At 53.9% G+C, this 26,669-nt stretch overlaps 2 protein-coding genes across 2 annotated transcripts in view; one reads left to right on the top strand and one right to left on the bottom strand.

The window, feature by feature from the left end:
• Positions 1-6,600, top strand: part of HK1 (hexokinase 1) — a 64,104-nt gene extending 57,504 nt beyond the window's left edge. Inside the window, exons 16-18 of the mRNA XM_006099966.3 lie at positions 484-639; positions 3,966-4,199; positions 5,727-6,600. Of these exons, the coding sequence (XP_006100028.1) occupies positions 484-639; positions 3,966-4,199; positions 5,727-5,871 (535 nt within the window). The 3' untranslated portion in view covers positions 5,872-6,600. The remainder of the gene's footprint in view (positions 1-483; positions 640-3,965; positions 4,200-5,726) is intronic.
• A 2,084-nt stretch (positions 6,601-8,684) lies between these two features.
• TACR2 (tachykinin receptor 2) lies at positions 8,685-21,204 on the bottom strand. Its single transcript, XM_006099965.3, has 5 exons — positions 20,813-21,204; positions 15,970-16,164; positions 13,464-13,617; positions 12,049-12,245; positions 8,685-8,901 (listed from the first exon to the last, which is right to left on the bottom strand). The coding sequence occupies exons 1-5, from the start codon at positions 21,202-21,204 to the stop codon at positions 8,685-8,687; spliced, it is 1,155 nt and encodes a 384-aa protein (XP_006100027.1).
• Positions 21,205-26,669: the final 5,465 nt, after the last annotated feature.

The following is a 26,669-nucleotide window of genomic DNA, read 5'->3' as shown; positions in this document are numbered from 1 at the left end:
CAGGCCTCTGGAGATATAACCTGGTCTGGGGAGGCAGTCAGGCCTCTGCAGGTACAGCCTGGTCTGGGGAGGCAGTCAGGCCTCTGGAGATACAACCTGGTCTGGGGAGGCAGTCAGGCCTCTGCAGATACAACCTGGTCTGGGGAGGCAGTCAGGCCTCTGCAGATACAACCTGGTCTGGGGAGGCAGTCAGGCCTCTGGAGAAGTGACGTTGGAGCTGAGAGCTGGAATGGGATTTTCCAGCAGAGGCAGGAAGTCAGGTGAGGAGGGAAACGGTCCAGCACTTAGACACGTGTGCTGGTGGTTTCATTTTTGATCCCGGGAAGAGTTAAGGATGCCTCAGTCCTTCCTGGCGTCACGCTCTGCCTCTGCTGGGGGCACAGGGCTCGGGGTGCGGATTGGTGATGCCCTTGATGGGCAATCAGACATCCAGGGTGACTGTGAGACCAAAGGCTTCGCATAGACACCCTCCTCCTGTTGCAGGTATGAGAAGATGATCAGCGGCATGTACCTGGGTGAAATTGTTCGCAACATCTTGCTTGACTTCACCAAGAAGGGATTCCTCTTCCGAGGGAAGATCTCTGAGCCACTGAAGACTCAGGGCATCTTTCAGACCAAGTACCTGTCTCAGATTGAGAGGTGAGTGGGGACGGGCTTTCCTGAAGGGCCTGTTCGAGGTCGACCAGGCCACGGGGTCACCAGGCACCACTTGTGAGATTTTTTTCTTCTACCATTTTATTATAAACTAGAGGCCCGGTGCACAAAAATTTGTGCACTCAGGGGGGGAGGTCCCTCAGCCCGGCCTGTGTCCTCTTGCAGTCTGGAGCCCCTCGGGGGATGACCACCTGCTGGCTTAGGTCTGCTCCCCGGGGGATTGGGCCTAAGCTGGCAATCAGACTTCCCTCTGGCAGCCTGGCAGCCCTCGGGGGATGTCCACTGGCCAGCAGGGAGCAGACCTAAGCTGCAGTTGGACATCCTTAGTGCTGCTGAGGAGGCAGAAGAGGCTCCAACCACCACCGCTGTACTGGCAGCCATCAGCCTGGCTTGTGGCTGAGCAGAACTCCCCCATGTGGGAGCTCACTGACCACCAGAGGGCAGCTCCTGCATTGAGCATCTGCCCCTGGTGGTCAGTGTGTGTCATAGTGACCAGTCATTCCCAGTCTTTCTGCTGTTAGGTTCAGTTTGCATATTACCCTTTTACTATATAGGATAGAGGCCTGGTGCACGGGTGGGGGCCGGCTGGTTTGCCCTGAAGGGTGTCCAGGATCAGGGTGGGGGTCCCGCTTGGGTGCCTGGCCAGCCTGGATGAGGGGCTGATGGCTGTTTGCAGCTGGTCACACTCCCTTCAGGGTGGGGGTCCCCACTGGGTGCCTGGCCAGCCTGGATGAGGGGCTGATGGCTGTTTTCAGGCTGGCCACACCCTCTTTTGGGTGGGGGTCCCCACTGGGATGCCTGGCCAGTCTGGATGAGGGGCTGAGGGTTTTTAGGCTGGCCAAGCCTGCTGGCGACTAAAGCTCCCAGCCTCTCCTTTTTTTCTTTTTCTTTTTTTATTCTGGGATTTATTTACCTTCTATAATTGAAACTTTGTTGCCGCTCCAGCTCCGAGGCCACGGCCTGCTGAAAGCAGGTATCTGGGGTTTGTTTAGCTTCTATAATTGCAACTTTGTTGCTTAGAATGGAGCTCAGAGCCCGGCCGCAGCAGGGAGGAAGCTTGGCTTCCTCCATCACTGGAGCAAGCAAGCCTCCTGCTCGCTTCAGCTGCGTGGCTGCCGGCCGCCATCTTTGTTGGCGGTTAATTTGCATATCTCGCTGATTAGCCAATGGGAAGCGTAGCGGACCATTTGTGAGATTTCTTTTCTTTGTCTATTATTAGATAGGATTACTTTCCTTTTATTTGTCCTTTATGTTGGGGCATGATATTTGTTTGAAATTATGTTTGTAAATAGGTTATATGGACTCAATTTCAGGATAGTGAAGATGCATTACAGATATCTGTGTTGCAGGGACGTTGAGTCCTATAGAGCCCAGCACCACTGGTCCAGCCCAACCCTCATGCCATCTGAGTGGCAGCTGGGATCGAATAGCTTGCCCACCCCGTGTGCATGCCCCACAGCAAACTGCCTCTGCCTTCCTCCCATTTTTCTCATATAAGCATTTCATCTCTGCTTTGCCATCTTTCATGGTGAGAGAAAGTGAAAGTGGTCTGCAAAAGCAAACAAACAAACAAAACAAAACAGGTGTGCAAAAACTACCTGTTTTTACAGTGGTCACAATAGCAACACTAGTATTGGCTCCGCCGGGGCCTGCTCACTGCTTTCCCCCACACCTGCGTAGCGGGGGAGGAAACTTTCCCCTACCCTCCTCGGTTCTCTTTGCTTGTCTAATAATTAAATCTACATGACACAGATAAACAAGACAACATAAACTTCACTACGTATGTATGAATGGGAACTCCACATACATGAGAAGGTCAGGAACAAAAAGTTACAATGAGGTATATGAGAAATAATAAAGAAAAAATTGCCAAATTTCACTAATAGCTTCTATAAGTTAAAAAAAATCAGTAATCAAACTCATAAGGCAAACAACAAACATTTGAACAAAGGAAACCATTTGCATTGTATGCATTAAGATGCAGAGTGTGGCACCGTTAACAAGAGCTCGATCAGGTCTGGTCTTGAGATCGGCTCTGTCCCCTGGCTGTGTGCTCTGAGTGAGTTACTCAGTTTCTCCCAGGCTGTTTCCTCATCTCTAAAATGGGAACGATGTTACATGTATTGGTTGGTCTGTATGAAGAGGAAACGTGGTAATGTATGTAAAGCACCTGTCACACAGTAAGTCTTCACACAGGGCTGGCTGCTCTTACCACCGTTACTGTCATCATCATCTCTTTCAATTTAATAAGAATGAGACAGATATCCCAGGAGAGTAAGTCTTGACATAATAGTTAGTTCATATGGCCAATAAACAAATGAAAAAATAAAATAAAAAAGGTCACCCTCACTAATAGAGAAGAATGCAAATGAAACCACAGTGTGATGCCATTCTTACCAAATTGTCAGACGTTTTAAAAAGTGATCCTTTCCCTGGGGGACAAGGACAGGCAAGTACTGTGCGGCAGAGGGAGTAAAGTGATGCAACTTTCTGAAAGGCACTTGGCCATATATAGCAAAGATTTATAAAGAGGAAACGTCATTAGAATGTTACTTCCGTCCCGGCTGGTTGCTCAGTGGTTAGAGCGTCGGCCCATGCACCAGAAGGTCTCAGGTTTGATTCTCAGTCAGGGGCACGTGCTGCCTGGGTTTTAGATTCTATCCCTGGTCCCTGGGGTGCGTGCTGAAGGCATCAATCGATGTGTCTCTCTCACATAGATATTTCTCTCTCTGTCTCCCACCCTCCCTCCCCCTCTCTCTAAAAAAATCAATGGAAAAAATATCCTTGGGTGAGGATTAACAAACAGACAAACAAACAAAAAGTATGCTACTTCATAATAGCAGAAAATTAGAAAATTATAAAAAACTTCAATTTCTTTAAACTGGCTAAATAAGTTTGGTGTATCCCAGAATGGAATGCTTAGGTAAGGAGGTGGGAAATTGCTCAGATGTGTGAAGAAGGAAAAAAGCAATAAAGAAAACCACTTGTAAAGGACAAGCCCGTGGTGCATACGAACAAAGACATTGTTAAAGATAATTCAGAAAAAAATAGGTTGGGAATGTTCATAGCATTTCCCCCAGTGTTGGGATTGTGGATGGCTTTCAGTTTCCAATATTTATTTCTCTAGATTTGCCAGATTTTCTACAATTTAACAGGTAGTACTTTGGGGGAATCATTTAAAAATTTACAAATAAATGTTACTTAGATGGGGAAAAGCCCCCATGACCTATTCACGGGTAAGTACAGTGAGTGGGCTCCCGGGCTGCTCTCGTGGTCCTGCTTCATGCAGCCTCCTGCTCTTGTTCCCACAGTGACCGCTTGGCGCTGCTCCAGGTCCGGGCCATCCTGCAGCAGCTGGGCCTGAACAGCACCTGCGACGACAGTATCCTCGTCAAGACCGTGTGCGGCGTGGTGTCCAGGAGGGCCGCGCAGCTGTGTGGTGCAGGCATGGCTGCCGTGGTGGATAAGATCCGAGAAAACAGAGGGCTGGACCATCTCGACGTGACCGTGGGGGTGGATGGAACTCTCTACAAGCTTCATCCGCAGTGAGTGGGGCTTCTGGTTGGGATGGGCGGAGCTCCCTGGGCTGCGAGGTCCTTTGATGGTTATGGGGCATCGGGATGTGAGTCCCACCAGGAAAATGCCTCACCCGACGGCTGTGCGCTCAGGGACTGGGGCTGAGCTGGGATGAGGTCGTGGACTGCTCTGAAGTTTAACCGAGAGAGGCAGATTCGCGCTTTACCTGGCCAGCTTACACCAGGGCCATGGCGTGTCCCTCTCCCCGCTCCTCCTGGGCCCATTTAGGTCGGGCAGAGTCCAGGTGGGGAGCAGGAAAGGAAGGAGAGAGGGGTGTGGGCCGCCCCATCAGCCTGGGTAGCTGCAGCCTGGCCAGGAGGCTATTTGGTAAGCGGGGAGAGGGAGTGAAGGAAGGGGGAGGAGGGCTCATTGTCTTGTTCATCTGCTAAATCAGCTTGCCAGGAGACACAGGAGTCGTGTTGGCTCTGGGCTTGTAGCAGAGAGGGGCCTGGGGAGGAACTTCTTTCGGTCAAGTGCCCGACACCTCATCTGCTCTTTGTGCCAAGCGCGTCCCAAAACCTGGCTCTTACGAATAGTGACCATATAATTTACTGTCTGAACTCTTGGGTGCTTTTGTCAGCGAAGAGAGTGCTATTAATAATTACACTGGGACCATCCCAGCCACACCAGGCCATAATGTCACCCTACTTCACAGCAACGTTACCCAACTCATCGTAGGCACTTCTTGCTTACCTCATGGCCATGGCTGGGGATGGACCCGTCTGTCTGGCTCCACCTTAATAGCCACCCTCTTCCTCACCTGAGGTAGCACCCAGGTGTGGTTTAGAGCTAGGCTTTGGAGCCATACACACCTGGATTTAATCCTGGCACCATCATTTGGAAGCCGTGTTCAGTTGCTCAGTCTTGCCAAGTCTCTCCTTCCTCATGGGATAATGGCTGCTGGCAGGACTGGAAATTATGTGTATAAAGTGTAGGTAAATGGTAGGTGTTCCGCAAAGGGCAGTCCACGTGACCTCTGAGAGCCCCCATGTCCTGAGCATCCTCAGTCTGGTCTCATTTTCAACAAAAAATGCAAGAACCTCGAGTCACCTCTCATTTAGAGATTCTCCTTCACTAGCAGGCCTCCCCCTCTTGGCTTCTGGTGCTGGGCTGTAGCTGGTGATGGGGTGGGGGGTCCGAGGGCTGCAGCTGTGGGCAGATGATTTCCTGCCCATGGAGGCCCTCGCACAGCTCTTGGTTTTTGGTCCTCTAGGAACCTCAAGGTGTGTCTTTGAGGACAGGCGTGTCTCAGTGTATTATTCATGCCCTGGCCCTTGTCTGCTGTACAGGGTAGTTTGGTTTTGATTCTCAGCTGAGAATTGTAATCATAGGATTGATTATAAATCCACCTGCCATTCTCAATAAGCCACAGCTGCTGCTAAGCAGCCCCTCCTGTCATGTTTGCCCTCCTTATTATTAGAGTCCTTTAGCATCTTCAGGTGGGTCCAGCATCTCTTTTCATCTTACCCTACCTACCCTTTTCTTCTCTTTTTCAGCTTCTCCAGAATCATGCACCAAACCGTGAAGGAACTGTCACCAAAGTGTAACGTGTCCTTCCTCCTGTCTGAAGATGGCAGTGGCAAGGGAGCTGCTCTCATCACGGCAGTGGGCGTCCGGCTCCGGGACGAACGGGGCAGCTAAGAGCCCCGGACCCCAGCCTGCTGCCCTTCCAACACTTACTTCTCTCTCCAAGCAGCGACCCCCCCAATCTCCCAGCGAGTGGAGCTGGGAGACGCCAGCACCAGAGCCCGCCACTGCCACAGCGGGAGGAGAGCAAACGCCGACCACTGGCGCCTAACGTAGGGTACAGAATCCAGTGTGTGCTGTTGATAATACCTCTCACCTCCGGGCCCTCCTCACCTCCCTGCCACTCTGCATGAGTTGATTTCACCCTGGCCATCTGTTCCCCACGTGTGAAGTGTCGTGGTGTCCATTCTAATTTATGCATTCGTCCAACATTATTTATTGGCCTGAGATGACCAGTCACACCATCGGACAGGCCTCATGGGCGTCTGCAGCCCGTCCTTGGGGACAAACCCCCGTGTGAAATGTATTATCACCAGCAGACACTGCCTGCGCTCCGCCCAGGGGCGCTCGCCGCCTCCTCCCGTCCCAGCACCCACTGCTGGCCTCCCAAGGTTCCCGTCCGGGCGTGTCCATGCCACTGGGCTGTGTGTCTGTGGACCTGGTCGTAGCCACGTTGTGACTGTCTTGCATTCTGTCTTGGGGGGGGGAGGTGCTCGGTCCTGTGGCAAAGTGTCTTGTCTCCTGTGTAAAAGGAACCAACAACAAAACAGTGCCCTCATTGGAATGTCCCTTCGCTTCTGTGAGCCATGTCGTATGACCTAGTAAACTTTGTACCAGTTCAAAGACCTGAGTGATGCTTGATGGCCGGGGACCGGGGAGGACATGGAGTGGCGAAAACCAAACCCTGGGGGTTTTTGTGGCTGCCTGGTCAAGGGGGGAATTGAGGTGAAGATCGAGTTCTTTAGCCCCGCCTTCCTCTGGACTCCTGTGGTCTCTCCCTGCTGCGTCAGGGCTAGCCTCTCCCCGGGTCTTCCAGCACCTGCTCCAGCCCCAGGGTCCTGTCCTGGGGAGAGGCTCCTGCAGCCCCTGTCCCAGGTAAAGGGGTGCCCTCTGTCCTCCTGCCGCCCCCGTCCCAGGTAAAGGGGTGCCCTCTGTCCTCCTGCAGCCCCTGTCCCAGGTAAAGGGGTGCCCTCTGTCCTCCTGCAGCCCCCGTCCCAGGTAAAGAGGTGCCCTCTGTCCTCCTGCAGCCTGGCTTCCTCACTTGCTGTGGGAACAAGGAAAAAAGTCCACTTGGCTTCCGGGGCTGTCTGGGTTTAATGAGAGGCTGGGCCACATCCGCCTCCCCTGCCACCCCAAGCAGATCTGCCCTCGGCACCTTCTCTGCCAACTCTGACATCCAGAGGATGGCGGACCGAGGCCCCACGCAGATGAAGTCCTGCAGCAGCCTGGGCACAGGGTGGCTGCACTCTCCTCTCCCCCACCTGACATTAACCCCTTCCGCAGGAGCCTGGCCCTTAGTGGACCCTTGCGTCCCTACCCCTCCTCAGCCTTGAGGCCGCTGTTCCATTTTGGATCCTCCCACAGCCCGTCCTTTTGGAGGATCCCACATCAGTCCGCATTCTGGTGCCTGTGACGGGGGGCACGTGAGCCTCCCAAGCCATGGCTACAGCTCTGGGTGCCCCCCCCCCCGGACGGGCGCCCCCCCAGGACTGACCGCATGCTCCCTTGGTGTGGTGAGACCAGTCCCTTTATTGGGCAGTGCCGATGCCTGTGCACAGTGATCTTTGTGGAGAACACAACATTAATCTTGGTTCTTCTGCCGGGACCCTGCGGTGTAGAGGGCGAGTTGGCAAGCGGGGGTGGGGGGGGTGCCTTTGGGCCAGGCCTGGAGCTGTCCGGGCGTCGGGACAGTTGGTGGTTTCTGGCTGCCACCTTCTTGCTGTGGAAGTGGGGGTGAGAGTTGTGTTGCTGATTGCAGGCGCCATTCTGTAAGACGGCCAGCATGCTAGTAACAAAGGCCATGGCTGCTGTCTATTAGGCGCTTAACCTGTGCTTGGCCTGGTAGTTTATAGGCACCACTTCCGCCATCCTCACCGCCACCGCCGCGGGGACACCGCCGCGGGGAGAGGAAGAGCCGAGGGTCAGAGTGACTTGTCTGAGGCAGCACAGCTGGGGCTCCCTTTGCCTCTTATTTTCTCCCCAGTTTTCAATTCCTTTGACTCTTAACCACCATCTCTACTGGGCTGGATCTGAGTTCTTAGATGCTGAGCAGAGAGGCCTCGGATTGACTCACAGGTGATGCTTTGCAAAACAAGAACCTTCTGACCTTCTTTTCACTGGAGAAGAATCAGTGTCTTGTTGGGTGCTGCCCACAGGTGAGTTTTGTTTTGTGTTCCCAACATGTATAAACATGTGAGCCAAATGCAGCAAGTCCAGAAGCCTCACACATTTGGATTTCTGGCTTCTCTGGATTTAGATCTGGCAACAATGAGCTCCATTGCCACATGGCAGCATTTGTCCAGAGCCGATCAGCTACTGTCCTCTGTGGATACCTATGTCCTCTCATTTGCCACAGTCCCCACTATTCCCTGTTACCCCAACACTGGAAACCAGTGGCCTTTTATCATCATATTGGCAGTTCTCCTTTTATACTGGGTCCAATTTACACATGATGTTGTATGCCCAGGAAGGCGTCTGAACTTGCAACTCCTGGATTAGATGTGTTCGCTCCTATTGGGTCCCCCGAAGCACTGAGAGGGAAGGCTAGGTCCCCTTAAAGTCAGCATCCGCTGTAGAGTTCCCAGACCCGTCTTGTTTTTCCATCCATGTATTGAAGGGTGAGGCATGGGCCAGATTTTCACATCTGGTCTCTTGACCTGCTGCTTCTCAGAGGGTGTCAGCCTCACCCTGCAGCCAGGCACAAGGCTTCAGGATTCAGTAGGCACCCCATCTGGGGGACCCCCAGCCTGCCCACTGGTAGCCTCAGATGGGGCCACATCCCCACTAATGAATAAAGTCTCTTTAGTGTGACACCTGTTGACCCTCCTGGAGAGAGAGGGCGTGTGAGTCAGCTCCATCTTATCCTCCTCGGTTGGCGTGACCCATGGGCAGCAGCGGAAAGCGATCCGGAATCCAGAGCGAAACCTGGGGGGATGGAGGACAGCTGGAGCAGGGGGTGAGGGGACAGTGACAGGAGCTGTCGTGTGGCTTCCCCCACCTCCAGGAGCCCAGCTCCCCTTGAGGAAAGTCACTGCCTCACTCCCAGGAGCTCCCACTGCTCAGGGGCCCTATCTTTAGGAGACACTGTCCTTAGTAGATTTGATTTTTTGAAATAGCCAGGAGTAATCAGAAGCTAAGTCTAGTGATGGAAGTGGGTGACCAAGCCGAAGTATACCACTTGTTATAACCAACAGACAAAAAGAAACCAAGTATAAACTATATAGAAACAACAGGTTTCCTTGTTTGGCTTGTTCACTGACTTGTAAAGGAATGTTCATAGGAGTCTTAAAAAATTGGGGCTTTGGCAATGTTGGGTGGAATAAGGGTGCTCTCCCAAGAAAACATACACTTGGAACTATGAAGTTTGGGTATGTTTGCATAAAAAATAACTCTCCTCGGCATCATTGAGATGTCACTAGAGATCCACATACAACTTAGGGATAGGAGGAAGCCGGTCGGGAGTGGAGGAAATGGGCTGGCGTATAGCGAGCACTGGCCTGTCGGGGAGGAAGAGAAATAGCTGAGACCCTGCGTGACTGCCGAGAAGGGGAGAGAACTACTGACTGTTCCCAGGAACCACACGGTTCCATGGTCCAGAAGAGCAGGTCTGACTTTAGCTCCTTGCCTTGTGGCTCTACAAGACTCCACGGTGTGGCCCAAAAATGCCTTTACTGAGGGAGCTTAGAGGCCTCTGCCCCTCACACCCACGCTCAGCACGTCCCCGCCTGAGCTAACCATCACCCTCCCCACACCCCTTCCTCATTATCCTCCGCATCTCAGTTCCTGACAACTGACGACTCCATCCTTGTCCTTCCGGTTATTCAGGCCAAGAACCTGGGAGTCATCCTTGATCTCCTCTCGCGTGCCACCTCCCCTCCATCCACTCTGTTGGCTTTGCCTTAGCAATATCCAGACTCACCACGCCTCACCCCAGTCTAAACCCACCGTCTGTCGCCTGGATCCCTGCGCTAGCCTAACCATCATCTCCCTCTTTCCCGTTGCCGCGCTGTGGTCCACTTCCGGCACAGCTGCCAGACTGATTCTTTTCAAAGGGACGTCAGAGCGTGTCTCCTGGGCTCTGCCCCACAGGGCGCCCCAGGTCAGAGTACCAGCCAAGTCCTTCCCTTGGCCCCAAGGCCTTTGCCTTGGCTGTTCCCTCTGCCTAGAACTCTCCCCAGACCCTCAAATCTTTGCTCAAAAGACTCCTCCAGAAGGCCTACCCTGACCACCCTGTGAAATTGTACCCCATGCCCACTACCTCCCCAGCCCTTCCTGTCCTCCCTCACCCAGCTCTCGTGTTTTCTCTTTTCCGTAGGACTTACCACCTCATGCCTCATGCACTCACTATGTCTGCTTGTTGTCTGGCCCCCTCACTAGAATGTCAGCTCCCAGAGGGAAGGAGCGTTGTTTCTGTTCACCGGTGTCTCCCAAGTGCCTGGAACAGTGCCAGGCACACAGCCCCTTGGTGGTCATAGTCTCCACAAAGGTCCCTGCCAGGAGCACCAGTGTCATCAAACACTGAATGACTCAGAACTTGTCTCAGGAACTTGGGAGTCCCTTGGGGAAGCAGAGCCCTGGCAACTATGTCCTCGGGTAGCAGACACTGCGTGCTGGTGGTCCCTCGTGTGACAGTCCCTGTCCCCAAGTTCTGCAAGCTGCATGCAAGAGAGATGTGTGGTGTGGGGATAGGATTACAGGTCTTGGAGAGACATGGATGCTGGCTCCACTGCTTGCTGTGCGAGTTTAGGAAAAAAGTCATCTTCTCTGAGACTCAGTTTCCTCATCTGTAAAATGGGAATGAACACCTCCCTCCCTCGATTATCTGCTTACCTTGCAGGAGGCAATTGAGGGTTCTGGCACCCGTTAAACACTCAATACACTGTATAGATTTCTCATGTCCTTCTGGCCTTCCCCAGGTGGGCAGGATGTCTGAGCAACAGAGACCCTAATGGCCTGAGCGGCTTGGACACGTGGGCAGGGAGGTGACAAGAAGGCGTGAGCCAAGGGGCCCAGGCTAACCTTGCCCATATCACTCTCAGCTAAGCTCAGACTCGGTGTCCACCTCTCAGATCCTCCGGCCTGACCCCACCTTCGGGGTTTCGAGGCTGCATGGCCTGCTCTGCAAGCAGGGCTCCTGGGTGCTGGGGTTTCTGCCTGGCCCCGCTCCTCCCACCTCTCCAAGTGCCCAGAGCGAATGCCAGCCCGTCTCTGGGACTCTGCTTCCCCAGCAGCACACAGTGGGGGGAACCAGGTGGTGTCAGGGAGGACTGAGGCCGTGGCTCCATCCTCCCTGGCTGTCTCTGCCAAAGTCACGTCCCAGCTGCCCCGGACGCCCCTCGAGGGCAGGAAATGCACCGCGATCTTCCCAGGGGGCAGGCTGCCCCTCCGCCAGGCTCGGCTCTGGGTCTCTGATCGCGTGCTCCCCACTGCCTGGTGCTCTCCTCGCCCAAGGACAGTCCTCGGTTCTTCTCATTGCAGGAGCTCTTAAAAGTGTCAGAGCAGCCCCGCCGGCATGGCTCAGTGGTTGAGCTCGACCTAGTCACAGTTTGATTCCTGGTCAGGGCTCATGCCCAGGTTGTGGGCTCAATCCCCCGTGTGGGGTGTGCAGGAAGCAGCCAATCAATGATTCTCTCTCATCGTTGATGTTTCTATCTCTCTTTCTCCCTCTCTCTACCTCTCTGAAAACAATAAAAATATATTTTTACAAAATGTCAGAACAGATGAAGTCTTTTACTGGGCTCCTTCCTTCCTCCCTCTCTGTCTGTCCTTCTGCCTCTCTCTGCCTCTCCCCTCCCTCCATCTCTCGGTCCCTCCCTCTCCTTGTTCCAGAGGTAACCTCAGAAGAGAGAGCAGGAGCAGGCACATGGTGATAACAATGGGCAAGGCTTTGGGGAGGAGGTGGGCTCACACCAGGAGGAGGGTGCTGGGGGCTCACTGTGAGGATGGCAATCCCATGTGGGATTAGGGGGCACAAGGACACAGGAGCACAGGCTCAAGCTGCTCAGGGAAGGCCAGGCAGGGCCCGGCCTTGGGGCCCTGAGGGCTGAGGAGAGGGGCCGGATGAGGACTCACCTGCGGTTGAGGCAGCAGTAGATGATGGGATTGTACATGGTGGAGCTCATGGCCAGCCAGAAGAGCGCCAGGTAGACCTGCTGAATGAACTTGTGGCAGTAGATGTCCTCCTGGAACTTGCCCAGGATGAAGTAGAGGTGGTAGGGCAGCCAGCAGATGGCAAACGTCACCACCACCACCACCATGGTCTTCACAAACTGCGGGGAAAGGCTTAGGTCACTCCTCACCTGGAAGCCCCGAGCCCCCGTCCTCCCCGGGGCGGGGCGGGGTGCCCTCTTGCCAGCCTGGGAAGCCCTCAGCAAGCAGGTCCTGTCTACCTCTATGGCCTCAGTCCCCTGGGGCATCTGCTGCTCAGGCACTCCTGGGCCCTCTGTGTAGGGGCTTCTGCTCAGCCTGGTCCCTCGGCCCACCCTGCTGTCTTTCCTTTGAAGTCCTCACTCCTCGAATCCCAACTCAGTGGCCACTTCCTTTAACAGGTGCCCTGGATCCCTTGTAGATGAGACTCACTCCTAACCCCATTCTTTGGGAGTCCCTATGCCAGCTATGGGTCTCCAGTCCTGCTGCCCTCCCTGGGGATTTATCTGCCACAGCCCTTCTATCCATAGGTATGAGGCTCCAACCTGGGACCCCAGCCTGTGCCCAGGGCCCAGCTGACCCCCCCCCCCATATGGCTGGTTTCAGCAGGTGCCCTTGAGCATGGCCCAGTACACCATGAGGGATGGAAGACAGGCCTGGGCTGGCAAATGGAGACCAGCTCTCCATGCGGAGGAACACCCACATGGTGTCCTATACCCAACCATCTCCCCGAATTGCCCTGAAAATGTCCAAATAGTCAAATAGTAGATGAGAAGTCGGGACTTCGACCTGATACACAATGTGATTAACCTATCACCTCCCTGCTTGCCTCACAGGAAGCGGGCAAGGCAAGGATGAGCTCTGAGCCTGCGTGGGAGGGAGGAGGGGGAACACTGGCCCTTCCTTTGATACTGAAGGCGGATGATGTTGCCGGAAGGCAGCCCAACCTCCATAAGATCTCTGAGGTCTGCAGTTCTAGCATCAGAGAATTCTCCTGTGATCCTAGCAAGTTCTCCTGTAGTTCTGCGGGACTTCTTAAATTCAACATTCTGATTACTCAACAGAGTAAGATTTTACTGTCATTCTAAGGTGCTTGGAGGTCTCTGAAATTCTGTGGGGCTTTAGGATTTCCCGATTTTCCTAACATTCTGGGAAGTTCCTTTAACGTTGTGTTTAGCTAAAGACCAAGGGCAAGTCGGCCTGCCCTGGAAGAAGAATTCAGGCTCCGGCCAGGACTTGTGGCTCCTGTGCTCCGGGGCGCCCCCCTGAGGGCGGGCCTGGAGCCCAGAAGAGCGGCTCCGAGCCCCGCCCCTCCCCATCCAGCCCCCCAACCAGCCCACCTTCTTCTTGGCCTGCAGGTACTGGGAGTTGGCGCCATGAGCATGGTACCCGGGCACCCCGCGTCTCCACAGCGTGAAGCCGATGACGCTGTAGGCGAAGAACATCACCGCGAGAGGAAGGAAGTAGATGAGGGCGATCACGGCGAGGTGGTACCTGGAGGGAGAGCCAAGGGCCTGGGCACCTGTGGTACGGGGGTGACTTCGGCCTCCTCCAGCGCCCAGTCCCCAGGACCGCGCGGGCACCCCTGAGCTGCCCTGGGGTCGCCCCTGGCGCCCCCCCCCCCCAGGCCTTAGTTTGAGTTAAGGAAGATAAATAAATAAATGAAGGCAACGTCAGCCAGCACCTGCCCACAGAGGCTCTCGGCTGCAGGAGGGAACCAGTGCTAGCCCTGCGTCCGCCCGTGATAGACAAGCACCAAAAAGGGAGTAAGTAGGAAGGAAGAAGTTAACAAAGTCATACATTTGTTTAAAACTTAAAATGTCAGTAAGCACAAAGGAGGAAGTAAACTTACTTATCCGCCCCCATCGCTACTCACAATTCGGAATCTCTCCTTCCAGAATCACAGGTGTGCACAAGTGTTGCCTGAATCGTGGGTGCGCACCAGCCCCAGGAGCAGGTGCTCTACCCTGCTTCCCACTGGCCCTTCTCAGGGCAGGGAGGCCTGGGATAACGTGGGGAACACCGCCTCCCAGTGGCCAGTCCCGGAATAGTCTGCTCTCCATCCCTCCCTGAGCCAGAAAATGGGAACCCGTCAGCGTCTCTACGGACCCGGCTTTGCAGCAGGGACTCCTTCTGAGAAGGTGGGGTGCAGGGTAGGGACAAGACCCCGGGCAGGGCCTGCCCTCAAAACTCAACAGTCCCCAGGAACAGGCTTCTCAGAGGAATGGCGCCTTCACCAATACTGAAGGCCACTGCGCCGCCCTCTTCTGGCGGGTGCCGGGGGCAGATGGGGACCAGGAAGGGGTGGTGTTGGAGCTGCTTGTTTTCCTGGGGAAACAAGCCAGGTTGGAGCCTCATACCTATGGATAGAAGGAATGTGGGAGGCCGCATTCTCCTCCAGGACGTCCTGGGGCTGTGTTGCATGGTGACCTGGCAGCCCTCGGCTCAGATCCTCATGCTTGGGGCAGCTGGGTCCTTGTTGGACTAAACCTGCCACCTCCAGGTTTGTGGTTGTTTGTCCCCTATTTATGCCGCCACATACTGAGGCGCCACTTCTGTGACAGGCATGGTGCTGGGGCTTCTGGGAATTTTCTCCTATGTGCTCACAACAGCCCTTGGACAAGGTCCTTCCACTAATAACCCCCATTTGAGAGAGAGGTTAAGAGACTACGAAGGGTCTTCCAGCAGCAGGGACAGAGTAGGACTCCAAGCCCCCAACCAGTTCTTCATCCTCTACAACCGACCATGCCACGCTTGGGTGTCAGGAAGCCACGCCATGAGGACTAGGCATGTGGAGGCCCAGAAGGGGAAGGGCTTACCCAGGACACACAGCAGCTGGACCACACTGAGGTTAGTTTACCCCCCCTCCCCCGAGCCCTTGGCACCCACCTTAGCACAGGCAGGCACCAGGCATCCCCCCAAAACATCCAGGCTGCATCCCCTGCCCTTCCTTCCTGCCTCAATACCCCGATCCGTGTGGCCCGAGCTTTTACAGTGCCCGCCCCCAAACACAGACCTACACACACATTCCCGACCGTACCTGTGTGCACACACGCCCACAAGCACACCCACATACTTATACACACACAAATGCTCACAGACATGAGTGGGGCAGTGCACCTGCACACGCAGTGTCACATGCACATGTGCACGCATCCATATTCTCGTTTAAGGGCGCACATCCTGATCGAAGGGGCAGATTGGGGCCGGGGGGAGACTGGGCTCTGAGGCAGGACTGCCTGTGTTTAGCTCCTTCCTTCACCACTTACTAGCTGAATGGTCTTGGGCACACTACTTAGTTTATTTATTTTTATTTTTAAAATATATTTTATTGATTGTTTCCAGAGAAGAAGGGAGAAGGATAGAGAGTTAGAAACATCAATGAGAGAGAAACATCGATTCAGCTGCCTTCTCTACACTCCCCACTGGGGATGTGCCCGCAACCAAGGTACATGCCCCTGACCAGAATCGAACCCGGGACCCTTCAGTCCGACGTTCTATCCACTGAGCCAAACTGGTTAGGGCTCATTACTTAGTTTATTAGCACCTCAGTTTCCTCATCTGAAAAATGGGAATAATAATAATACATATCCCATAATATTAAGAGAAGTAGATGAGTTCATATATGTAATATACTTAGAACAAGCCTGACACTTAGTACTTGGTATTACTTGTAGTTTACACGTGTACTCACATAATCCCAAGTACACTCACCGACACATATGTGTACCCACATGCACACCCTACACATGTGTACATGCATGTGTGTGCAAACACACAAGCACACACATTGGCAGGTGTATGCACATGTGCACACACCCATGCTCCCCCGCCCCCAGGCCTTACCAAAGGAGCACCTTGCCACCGTTGTCTTCGGGCCAGGCCACTACGCATTTGGTGGCTCCCTGGTCCATGATGATGGTGGAGTAGAAACACTGGGGAAAGGCGAGGGCCAGGGCCACCAGCCAGATGCCAGCAATAACTGCTCTGGTGCCAGGGGCTGAGAGCCGTGGCTGGAAGGGGTGGACGATGGCTATATACCTGTGAGCAAAGGACAGGATAAGCAGTGGGCGCCTTCCTGTCACACCAGCCCCCCTGCTCCCCCACTGCAGGCCCACACCCTCTAGCCCCGTTCCCCACATGCTGCTGGTGACCTGCAGAGAGCCAGCGGGGCTGCTGGCTTTCCCACAGCCACATGGCACACTGTGGCCTAAACCCCAGCCCAGACCCCCAGTACACGCCTCCCTTTGAGAATGGACTTGCTCTCCGTGGCCACAAGAGAGCAGTGTGGCCATATTGGAAGTCCATCTCTGGACATTTGTCTGAAGCTCAGCCCTAGGCCAGTCCCTCTTCTGCTCAGAAACCTGAGCAGAGCCCAACAGTCCCCTGGACAGAGCCCACCGTAGTGCTGCCGCCAGCCTTCTGCAATGGTGGAAACGCTCTCTGCATGCACTGTCCTGTTCGGGCAGTTTTAATTAATTAGAACTTAAATAGGCACATCCGGCCACAGCTACGCTATCGGACAGCATAGGCCCAAACCTTTAAACACGGCATTCAATGCCCTCTGCATGTGACCAGTGCACTGTCCAGCACCTTCCCTGGCTCCCTCTGGTGATGGAACAGCCTGCCTGTGTGACCCTCTGTGGTATAGCACACAGGATTATGAAGACAATCGGTTACACTGAAATACCATCATTAAAATATAAAATAAAGTTGGGGCATAGTAATGTGTCCCCTTCTTTATCCATCCACTAAACAACAAGATCTACCAGCAGGTCTGGAAACTATGGTGATTTTGAAGTAGTGATTGTAGTGAGTGTAGGTGATACTTTGAGATTTCTGCACAACAGAAGTACCTGTGATACCGGTATCTATTGGTGACAGTCCCAGGCCCTGCTGGAGTCCCAGCGAACCGTGGTGTGCTGCCTACATTGGTAATTGCGACCCCCCCTCCAAATTCATGACCCCTCATTTCGCTCACAGTCCACGGTCACAGCTGGTGCACCTCTGGACTAGATGACTATTGACCCAGCCCTGCCCACCCTGTGACACTGACCTTCTCCCTTGACTGTGGCCTGGCCCCCGGCCAGACCTACCCCTCCACAGCCCAGACCCAGGCCGAGTACCCTAGCAGGAGAAGTAGGCCATGTTCCTCAAGGTTCATCTTTTTTTTTTTTTAACCCTTCTGTCTTTTAAAAAGTAAATATATTATTTTTTGATTTTGGAGAGGAAGGGAGAGGGAGAGAGAGATAGAAATGTCAATGATGGCAGTGCCCTCGGCGGTCCCGGATCTGTCTTTTGCTTCCACAGTGTTTGGACAGAACAGACCCAGGGACGCCCCTTCTTCCAGCCTCTGGTCACCCTCCTGCGTCTTACCAGTCACCACCTTCAGAAGCACCTCCGAGACCAGCCAGCACACCGTTTTGTTTGTCTGTTTTTCCTACCTTAACTCCTTATTGCCGAACAACCACGAGCTCCCAAATTCGTCAGAATTATTCCACCGAGGAGGAGGCTGTGGTCCACCGCCCGGCCAGCCTGCCTCTGCGGGCCCCACAGCTCCCTCTCTCTGGGCTTCCACTTTGACCACAACGGTGTAGCTCTCGGGGGCGGGGGCCGCTTCTTCCCCGAGTTGGTGGAGGAGAATTACGAGGGCCCTGAGCGTCTCTTAAAGCTGCAAAACAAGCGCGGAGGCCGCCTTCTCCTCCAGGACTCACTGAAGCCGCCCAAAGTGAGCGGGCAAAACTCAGGGTGCCATGGAGCCGCCCTGGCCTTGGAGAGGAACCGGAACCAGGCCCTTTGGATCTGCAGGCCCTGGTTCTACCCGCACAGACCTCTGTGACTTCCTGCAGAACCACTGCCGGGGTGAGGAGGTGAAGCTCATCAAGAAGATGGGCAACACCTGACTCACCTCCGCAGGCTGCTGCCCCCAGGCTGGGCGGGGGGCTGGGCTAGGCGAGAGTCTCTTCCAACGGCTCATCCTCAAGCACAACTAGGAGCCTTTGGAGCCCAGAGGCCTTTGAGGGGCCCCTCTGCATCCCCTGGTGTCTGGCTTTAACCTGAGCCTCTCCCCAAAACTATTAGCCATTCTTTTAACACCCTGAAGCCCTCTCCCGTGCATTGGACCAAATAAAACAGAGTTTTTTGAAGCCAAAAAAAAAAAAAGAAGAAGAAAGAAAGAAAGAAAGAAAGAAAGAAAGAAAGAAAGAAAGAAAGAAAGAAAGAAAGAAAAAGAAAAAGAAATCAATGATGAGAATCATTGATCAGCTGCCTCCTGCATGACCCCTACTGGGTGTCGAGCCCACAATCCAGGCATGGGTCTCAAACAAGAACTGAACTGTGACCTCCTGGTTCATGAATTAATGCTCAACCACAGAGCCACACTGGCTGGGTCCTCAAGGTTCTTGAGGATTCTGCACCCCCATCGATGATGTAGGTGACCAGAGTCAACGGGTGGGCTTAGGTGTCCTTCCTGCTCTAGGAGGTGGGGTGGGAGAGGAGAGCTTTTCTTCGTGGTCTATTACAGAGGAGCGGCCGTGGACAGTAGGACCAGCTTCACGTGTTATTTATTACTTATTTATTTGTTATTTATTATTTACTTGGCCCTTGCCCTGAGCTGTATGCCTTGAGGTCTGGGGCATGAAGTGAGCAACCGACTGTGCTCAAGAGCATTTCCGCCCCCCTCCCTTCCCCCCCCTTCTTGGTGAAGACTCTCCTTGCTGCTCCTCATGCCCCCCAGGCATGCTCCTGCCACGGGCTGTGGCTGCTGCTGCGCCTGCTGCCTGGAACATTCCTTCCCCAGAGCCCAGGAGGCTCATCCTCTCGCCTCCCTTCTGTCTGCTCAAATCCTACCCTCACAACCAGTCCAGTTCTGACGCCGTGTCTAACACTACAACCTGCCCCCACCCCAACACACACACCCTAGCACCTCGGGTTCCCTTTCCCCTTCCTAACATTCCCCATAGCACTGCTGGAGTCCGGCGAACTGGGACTCCACATGCCATAGATAATTTATTTATGCATGCATTTATTATTTAACTTCTCACCAGGGCAGGCATTTTTCTCTGTTCTTCCCGCCCCCTCCAATGCCCAGAACAGTATCTCTACATAGTAGGCATTGAACATATGAATGACTGAAGAAATGAATGGACAAGTCTCCACTCTTACCACCCTGACCGGAGCCACCCTCCTCTCTCACCTGGATTACTATTCAACAGCCTCCTGCCTGGTCTCCTGGAAGTTTTAAAAAGGAAGTTTTTATGAGGTCATGATTTTGGGACTATTGTCTCCTATTGCTGTATATTCCCAATGCCTGAAATAGACGACACACGCAAAATACTTGTTGAGTAAAAGGAAGAAAATCTTAGTGGGACTTTCAGTCATATCCGGGGGGTGTTAAGGGTCTTTTTTGTGGTGGCAGTGGTGTGTGTGCCTGGGTTCCGGTCACCCGGTCCTGCCCTTGACTTGCTGGCTGACCGCAGGGGATCCTGAACATCTCTCTAGCCTCAGTTTCCCTGGATGCAAAATTAGAACGTGTGTCTAGATCAGCGGTTCTCAACCTGTGGGTCGCGACCCCTTTGGGGGTCGAACGACCCTTTCACAGGGGTCGCCTAAGACCATCGGAAAACACATATATAATTACATATTGTTTTTGTGATTAATCACTATGCTTTAATTATGTTCCATTTGGAACAATGAAAATACATCCTGCACATCAGATATTTACATTACAATTCATAAGAGTAGCAAAATTACAGTTATGAAGTAGCAACGAAAATGATTTTATGGTTGGGGGTCACCACAACATGAGGAACTGTATTAAAGGGTCTTGGCATTAGGAAGGTTGAGAACCACTGGTCTAGATGAATGGTCTTAAAACTTCCTTTTTGTTGTTAATTAGTAGAAACAAATTTCTCAAATGAAATCTTCAGAGAAACTATAATAAAATAGCCAAGAGCAGAGAAGTGAGCTGCGGTAGGTGAGAGGTTGCCGGGGTAGTTGGGTTGGGCTGGGGGACCGTGAGCCGCATCAAACCATCCTGACGCGGCATCTGAGTCTCCGAGGGTCCGGGCTCCCACCCTGCCTCCCACACGTCTGGTGTCTTTCCTGTTTCTTTTTGTTTGTCTCAACCACACTCCCCCAGGGGCACACAGTCCCCCTCTGCATTCACACCGGGCCCGGCTTGCCCCAGCGCCTGCTTTACAAGGATCTCGTATCTGCCCACTGATCACTCCTCCATCCCTCCCGACCCCTTCAGCAGAAGTCAGTCTGCAGCCCCTGACAGCAGCCACGGGAAAATAATGGTCTCCGTGTAATGATATGCTAACTGCATGCAATATTAAATCCCCCCTCGTCTAATCTCTCTAGGAGTAGGAAAACCGTATGAGCAATTTCCTTGTAGCAAAAGACAGAGCCCACAGCGAAGAGCAACTGCAGAACAGAACACTCCAGAAAGTTCCTTAAACACTGCCACTCTTGCCCTGCCTTGAACAACCATCTGGTGTGAAGTTCTCCCTGAGTCTAGCCTTCACCTCACCTGCTTCAGCCCCACAGTCCCCTGCCTTCCTGATGTGTAGGTTTGGATCATGACCAGGTTGGGAGGCAATTCCCTGGGTTCAGTCACCAGCCCCTTCTGAGCCCCAGCAACGTGAGCCGGCTCCCCCCAGCTTCTCCCAACCCCTCCGCCTCTTGCCTGTCTGCGGCGATGGCGGTCATGGAGTAGATGCTGACGAACGTGACCGTGACGGGGAAGAGGTTCTGGAAATAGCAGAAAGCGCGGCCGAAGTACCAGATGTTGTGGCTGGCGTAGACGAAGTTAAAGACAGCGTTGAAGGCGGCCATGCAGAGGTCGGCCAGGGCCAGGTTGACAATGAAGTAGTTGGTGACCGTGCGCATCCTCTGATGGGCCAGGATGATCCAGATGACCGTGGCATTGCCCGTCACGGCCACCAGCACGAGGACCAGGTAGGCCGCAGCCCACAGTGCCAGCTGCCAGCCGGGCATGGAGAAGGCGGTGATGCCCGTGGTGTTGCTCTCAAGGCCAGAGGAGATGTTGGCATCAGTCTCCACAGTACAGGTCCCCATGGCTGCCTCTGGGTCTGGCTCCTCAGCTCCTTCCGCACCCTGGTGCCCTGCCAGGATATGACATAGGAGAGAAATCCTCTGGGCGTGAGTATATGGGGGAGAGGGAAGTAGGTGCAAACCCAGGCACGTCAGGGACAGCAGGGGTCACTCCCAAGTCTCAAGCAGAGATGAGTCTGGCTGAGGGAGAGCTGGTTCCAGGGCCATTGGCATTTCAGCTCCCCATGTCCCGGCCAGACTTCTGCAATGGCACCTGGAACTCTAGCGTCCGAGACACGGCTTCAGAGCAGGCGATGTCCTTGCAAATGATCAGTCAGTCACCGCTTCACCGCAGAGATGGAAAAACAGATTCCAAGGGGAGGTGACCATGTGACTAGCCCAAGTCACTCAGTACATTGGTGACAAGCCAGGACGCAAACCCAGGTCCCCTCTAATATTATTCAGGAACCGGCCTGAGTCAGATGAGCACACAGCAGCAGTCTTCGAGTCCACAGGTCAGCCGCTGTCTCCCCCAGGCTTCGGGGCGCAGGCTGGGCTGCCAGCCCGCGGACCGCTGCCTTCCCCGCTGCTCCCCCGTGCGGGGCCGCCGAGGGCCTTGGCAGAGGTGCTGCCTGCTCATGAGATGGGGCTCTGGCTCCCGCCCCTCGTCCCAACCCTGCGTGGATGGCCCAGCCCTGTCTCTTGAGGAAACATTCAGGACTGGTTGCCAGGCAGGGAGAAGTGGGGGTGGCGGGTGGGGGCTGGCATGAAGGGCACGGGCCTCGGTGGGGTGTTTATATTCAGCCCAGGCGAGGAGCTACATGTCGAACGTGCTTAGGAGCACGTACTTGGGAGCCAGACTGGGTGAGAGTCAGCCCCAGTGATGCCAGGCAAGTCTCTTAACTTCTTGGAACTTTGGCTTTCCCAGCCGAAAAGGATCGGGAGAAAGCGTCCACCTCACGGCACACAGCCGGTCCCTGAATAACGTTATTTTGTTCCGTGTTGTTTCATCATAACATTAATGAGACGCTGTAGGAATTTAATTCTGTTTATATCAGTTAGCTTATGGTAAAGCTGGTTTTATCATGCATCGTTTTGCTTAAAGTCGCAGAAACTATCCATGATGTTAAATGAAGACTATTGTCTTTGTGAGTTTTAAATGAGATACTGTGTGTAAAGTCTGTTTAGCATAGGGGCTACCCTCCTACTCCCCGCTCAAAAGCTCGGGGCTCTGCAGGAGGGAGAAGACAGAACCCAAAGCATTTCTAACCAGGTCCTAGGTGACGCTAGTGCTGCTGGCCCCGCGACCTCGGTTAACCCCTCTCAGAGGACAGAGGACAAGGTCAGGGCTCGCTGCCTCTCCCGTGAGTCCCGGAAGGACTGGCTGGGGCTGCTCTGGGTTTGCCCACGGGAATCTGCTCTTGGTTGTTGACTGTGTGCACGTGTGGGCGCTGAGCAGAGCAGCTAACTCCCAGGCAGCTGGAATTTGCTCACATACACCTGTGCGGCGGGGAGCGTGTCCCTCATTACGCAGAGGTGGGCTCTCTCTCACTAGCACCGGTGGCCGTGCTGTGCTGAGCGTGGGCTTGTGTCCTGGAATCCAACCCTGCGCCTTGGGGAGGGTCTGCTCCCCGGTAGTCATGGGGCTCTTGGGACTCCTGCCCTCCCCGCGTCAGCTCCAGGCACACCTGGCCCAGTCCTGGCCAGGCCAACGGGGCAGAGGCCTGTTCCCTCTCCGGAGAAAGCCACCAGCCTCTGTTTGGACGTCTGTCCTTGGCCGAAGGGCCACTGCCTTTGATCTCGTTTGGCCGCAGCAGCAGCATCCACAGCCCTGGGGCTTATCTGTGTCTCCTGCTCTGCGGCCAGGGCTCCGAGGAAGACAGTGTGGAAGCAGGATGTAGCAAAGGCAACTTCTCTCTTCGCTGGTCCTCCCCCTGCTCCCACGTAGCTGAATTTGCTGAGCTTCAGGCGCCAGCACAGTGCAGGGCTGGCACACTTGCAAGCATGTCACCAGTCACAGAAGCCCATAATAGTACAAATTCCCCATTATCCTGCCACCGCCATTGCACATGTCACAGGGGTTCTATTTTGGAGCCATTAAACCTTAGAGCTATTATTCCCCCTTAAGCTATGTGTGCTTGCAGCTTTCCAGCTGTGTGCTGGTCGCTTCACGGAAGGTGAGGGTGGGGGGCCGCCCTGGACAAAGCGGTTACTTACTGACCAGCCTTGCCGCTTGGGGTGGACCTGCTGGGCCCATGGGTATACGACGCCCTTGAAGGCTAGTCTTTGTTAAAAGAGAGAAAACGTCTGAATTCCTTTAGCTCCTGTGGGCACATGAAGACGCTGGTTTGCTCATGGAGGTTTGTGTGTGGGATGGCCCTTCCACCAGGAAGTGGAGGGGGAAGGGCTGGCCCTCGGTTCTGGCCGGGATTGGATGAGCTGATGGCGCACAGGGAGCCTCTAGGGCAGTGGTTCTCTACCTTGGCTGCACATTAGAATCACCTGGGAATCTTTTTAAAATCCTGATTTCTGAGCCTCATCCTCCGGAAATTCTGTTTCTTTGTTACTAATGTTGTGGCCCCACCCCATAACAAAGAAACAGAATTTCTGGAGGATGAGGCCCAGAAATCAGGATTTTAAAAAGATTCCCAGGTGATTCTAGCGTGCAGCCAAGGTTGAGAGCCACTGCTAGGAAGTGCCCCTGACTCAGAGTTTAGGGTGCAGGCTGTTTGTCAGGGATCCTCACCTGGGGAAGGGAGGAGGCAGCAGGAGTGGGCGGAGGAGGAAGTTGAGTTATGATGCGGTAAAGGGAGCCTTGGACAGCCCGTGGGCCGCTCTGGACTAGAATTTTCCTTGAAGGTCACCTGGTGTTGGGCAAAGGTGGCCAGGCCTTACACTTCCACCTCGATCACTGGGTGTGGGCTGCCCCGAGAAGGGGTGTGGCCTTGCACAGCGCAGCTCTCTGAGCTGAGACAATGGCTGAAGGAGGGGAGAGCGGAGCACTGTCTGCCTCGGGCTCTCCAGCATCCTGAAGGGAGCCCGGGGAGCACAGGTCAGTGAGCACCGGGCCGAGCAGCAGCCTCCGGGACATGGGTGTGAGCTCGCCCGTGCTCCTCGTGATCTCTGTTCTTGTGGCTCTTGGGCTGGAGGCCTGAAGACTGGAGTTGAGAGAGGAGCTGTCTTTTTCAGGGGTTTGGAGGAGGAGAAGGTGGAGCAGCTGCAGGGGTGAGGGAAGGAGACGGAGAGCAGAGGGGCTCCGGGAAGGCGTGTGGACTGGGTGCTTCCGCAGCGGTGTCTGAGGGAGGGCACTGCGGGGCCTGGGCCACTCGGTCGTGACTTCAGTGAGTCACACAGCATCACGGCACTAGGCTGGGAAGGTCTGTGGGTCTCTTAGCCACCACATGGTTCCCTTGGACTGGGCAGCATGAGGACCACGACAACACAGTGAGCTTGTTATTCAGCGAAATGGATCGGGTGGAAGGATCAGTCTTCATTCCTGCTTTTTAAAGGGTTAAAATGTCCTGTCCTTCATGAAATAATGGTGATGGCAGGTGGGAGTTAGCCTGGTTTTCCTTTTTCTCTAAAATTGCTTATTTACTGGAATAAAAAGTTGGTGACCCACAGGGTACCCTCCGTTAGGTTTTTGATATGTGATTGGTCCATGAAATTCAAGGACCCAGGAGCCCCAATCTAGTTCCTCATTTGGAGAAGAGGAGGGGGAGCCCCTGAGGGTGAAATGCCTGTCTGCCCAGGAGGTGAGGCCGTGCCCCTGATCGCTTCCCTCTGTCCTCCGTGGCCTTTACTGGTCTGCCTGCCTCCTCTCTCTTGGGACCCATCAAAGCCACCTCCCTGGACAGGGAGCTCCTCAGGGCCTGGACTATGTCTTGTTTATGTCTGGTGCCTAGGAGAGCTGCCAGCACACCACGAGTGCCCTATAAATGTGGGTTGATTGAAAATGAATAACATTTAAAATATGACTCAGGGGTGAGGGACAGGGACTCTTATACATAGAATAGATGTTATATATCTGCATAGCTACTTATGTCTATATCTGACACAGATAGATATGGAAGCCTTAAACTAACGAGACCAGCACTAATGATGGGATTTCAGGCAACTCTGAGTAGGCAGGGCAGTATAATGCCTGGCACATTGGCACATAGTAGATGCTCAATAAATGTCAGGTGAATAAGTGAATAACAAATGATAAATGAAGTTTAAAACATCACCCTGTCAGGGGTGAAGGGAGTAGATCCTTGTTTTCACAGGATCTGAAGCTTAAACTGAAATCACATGTCTTCCTAGGAAGGGTGGGGCTTTTGGCGGACACGGGGTCTCTGGAGCGTTCCAGAACTGATTCCTCATGGATAGCCCCCTTTGCCTCTAAGCTAGAGGGTTCCAGGCGGCCCCTGTAGGAGATGAGCCCTGCGCCCCTGCCCGCTGGCCTGAGCATCTGGGGCCCAGGATCTGGGACTTCAGAGGGAGGAGAGAACTGGCCTCAGCCCAGAGCAAGGGCTGCAGCTGACACCGTTGTTAAACACTGAGTGTGCTGGGCCGCGCCGCCCTGAAAGCCTGAAGTTTATCTGGCTGGACAAGAGAGGCCGAGTGTTTACATCTGCTGTGGTCCTGGTGTACACAGAGCTCAGAAGCGCGGAACACAAAACGAGTTCATTTCTCAGTATCAGGCTCCAGCAAAACCTGCCCATTTATGGCAGGCAGAGGAGGAAGTAGGCGAGGCCGTCCTAGGAGGGGGCACCCCAACACCCGCCGGCTGGTTGGATAACTGGGGGTCATTCCAGAGACAGCCTGGGTGCAGACAGAGGGGCCTTGGTGTCTGCCCAGGCCATTGGCAAATATGGCAGCAAGCTCTGTGGGTGGATGAGGTGAGGCCAGGGGGTTGGTGAAGGGTCTGCCAAGCCCTGGGCCCGGCGGCAGGTCTGTGGACTGGGCAGGTGCTCCGATGATCAGCCCAGAGTTAGGAGAAAAGATCACGTCTCTTCCTTCAGGAAGTTCCCTTCCTTCCACTGGGGTTGGCACATAGGATATGCTCACTTATTATTTGCCAATTAAATAAATAGCAACGAACACACTGAAACAACTTGGATGTAATATTAGGGATGCTTTTTTACTGTGGGTAATAATGACTTAAACACATAGGTTCTTTTTTTAAAAATATATTTTTATTGATTTCAGAGAGGAAGGGAGAGGGAAATAGAAACATCAATGATGAGAGGGAATCTTTGATTGGCTGTCTCCTGCACACCCTCTATTGGGGATTGAGCCTGCAACCTGGGCATGTGCCCTTCACCGGAATCGAACCCAGGACCCTTGAGTCCACAGGCCAATGCTCTATCCATTGAGCCAAACCGGCTAGGGCAAAACAAATAGGTTCTTATTTTTTCTCATATAACAGGAAGTCTGGAGGTAGGTGATTCCATGCTAAACAGCTCAACAATATCAAAATTTCTATGAGAATTTTTTTTCATGGC

The sequence above is a fragment of the Myotis lucifugus genome, unplaced genomic scaffold, assembly GCF_000147115.1.
Source record: "Myotis lucifugus unplaced genomic scaffold, Myoluc2.0 scaffold_292, whole genome shotgun sequence".
Taxonomy (NCBI): Eukaryota; Metazoa; Chordata; class Mammalia; order Chiroptera; family Vespertilionidae; genus Myotis; species Myotis lucifugus.
This window is presented reverse-complemented; position numbering and strand designations above follow the sequence as displayed.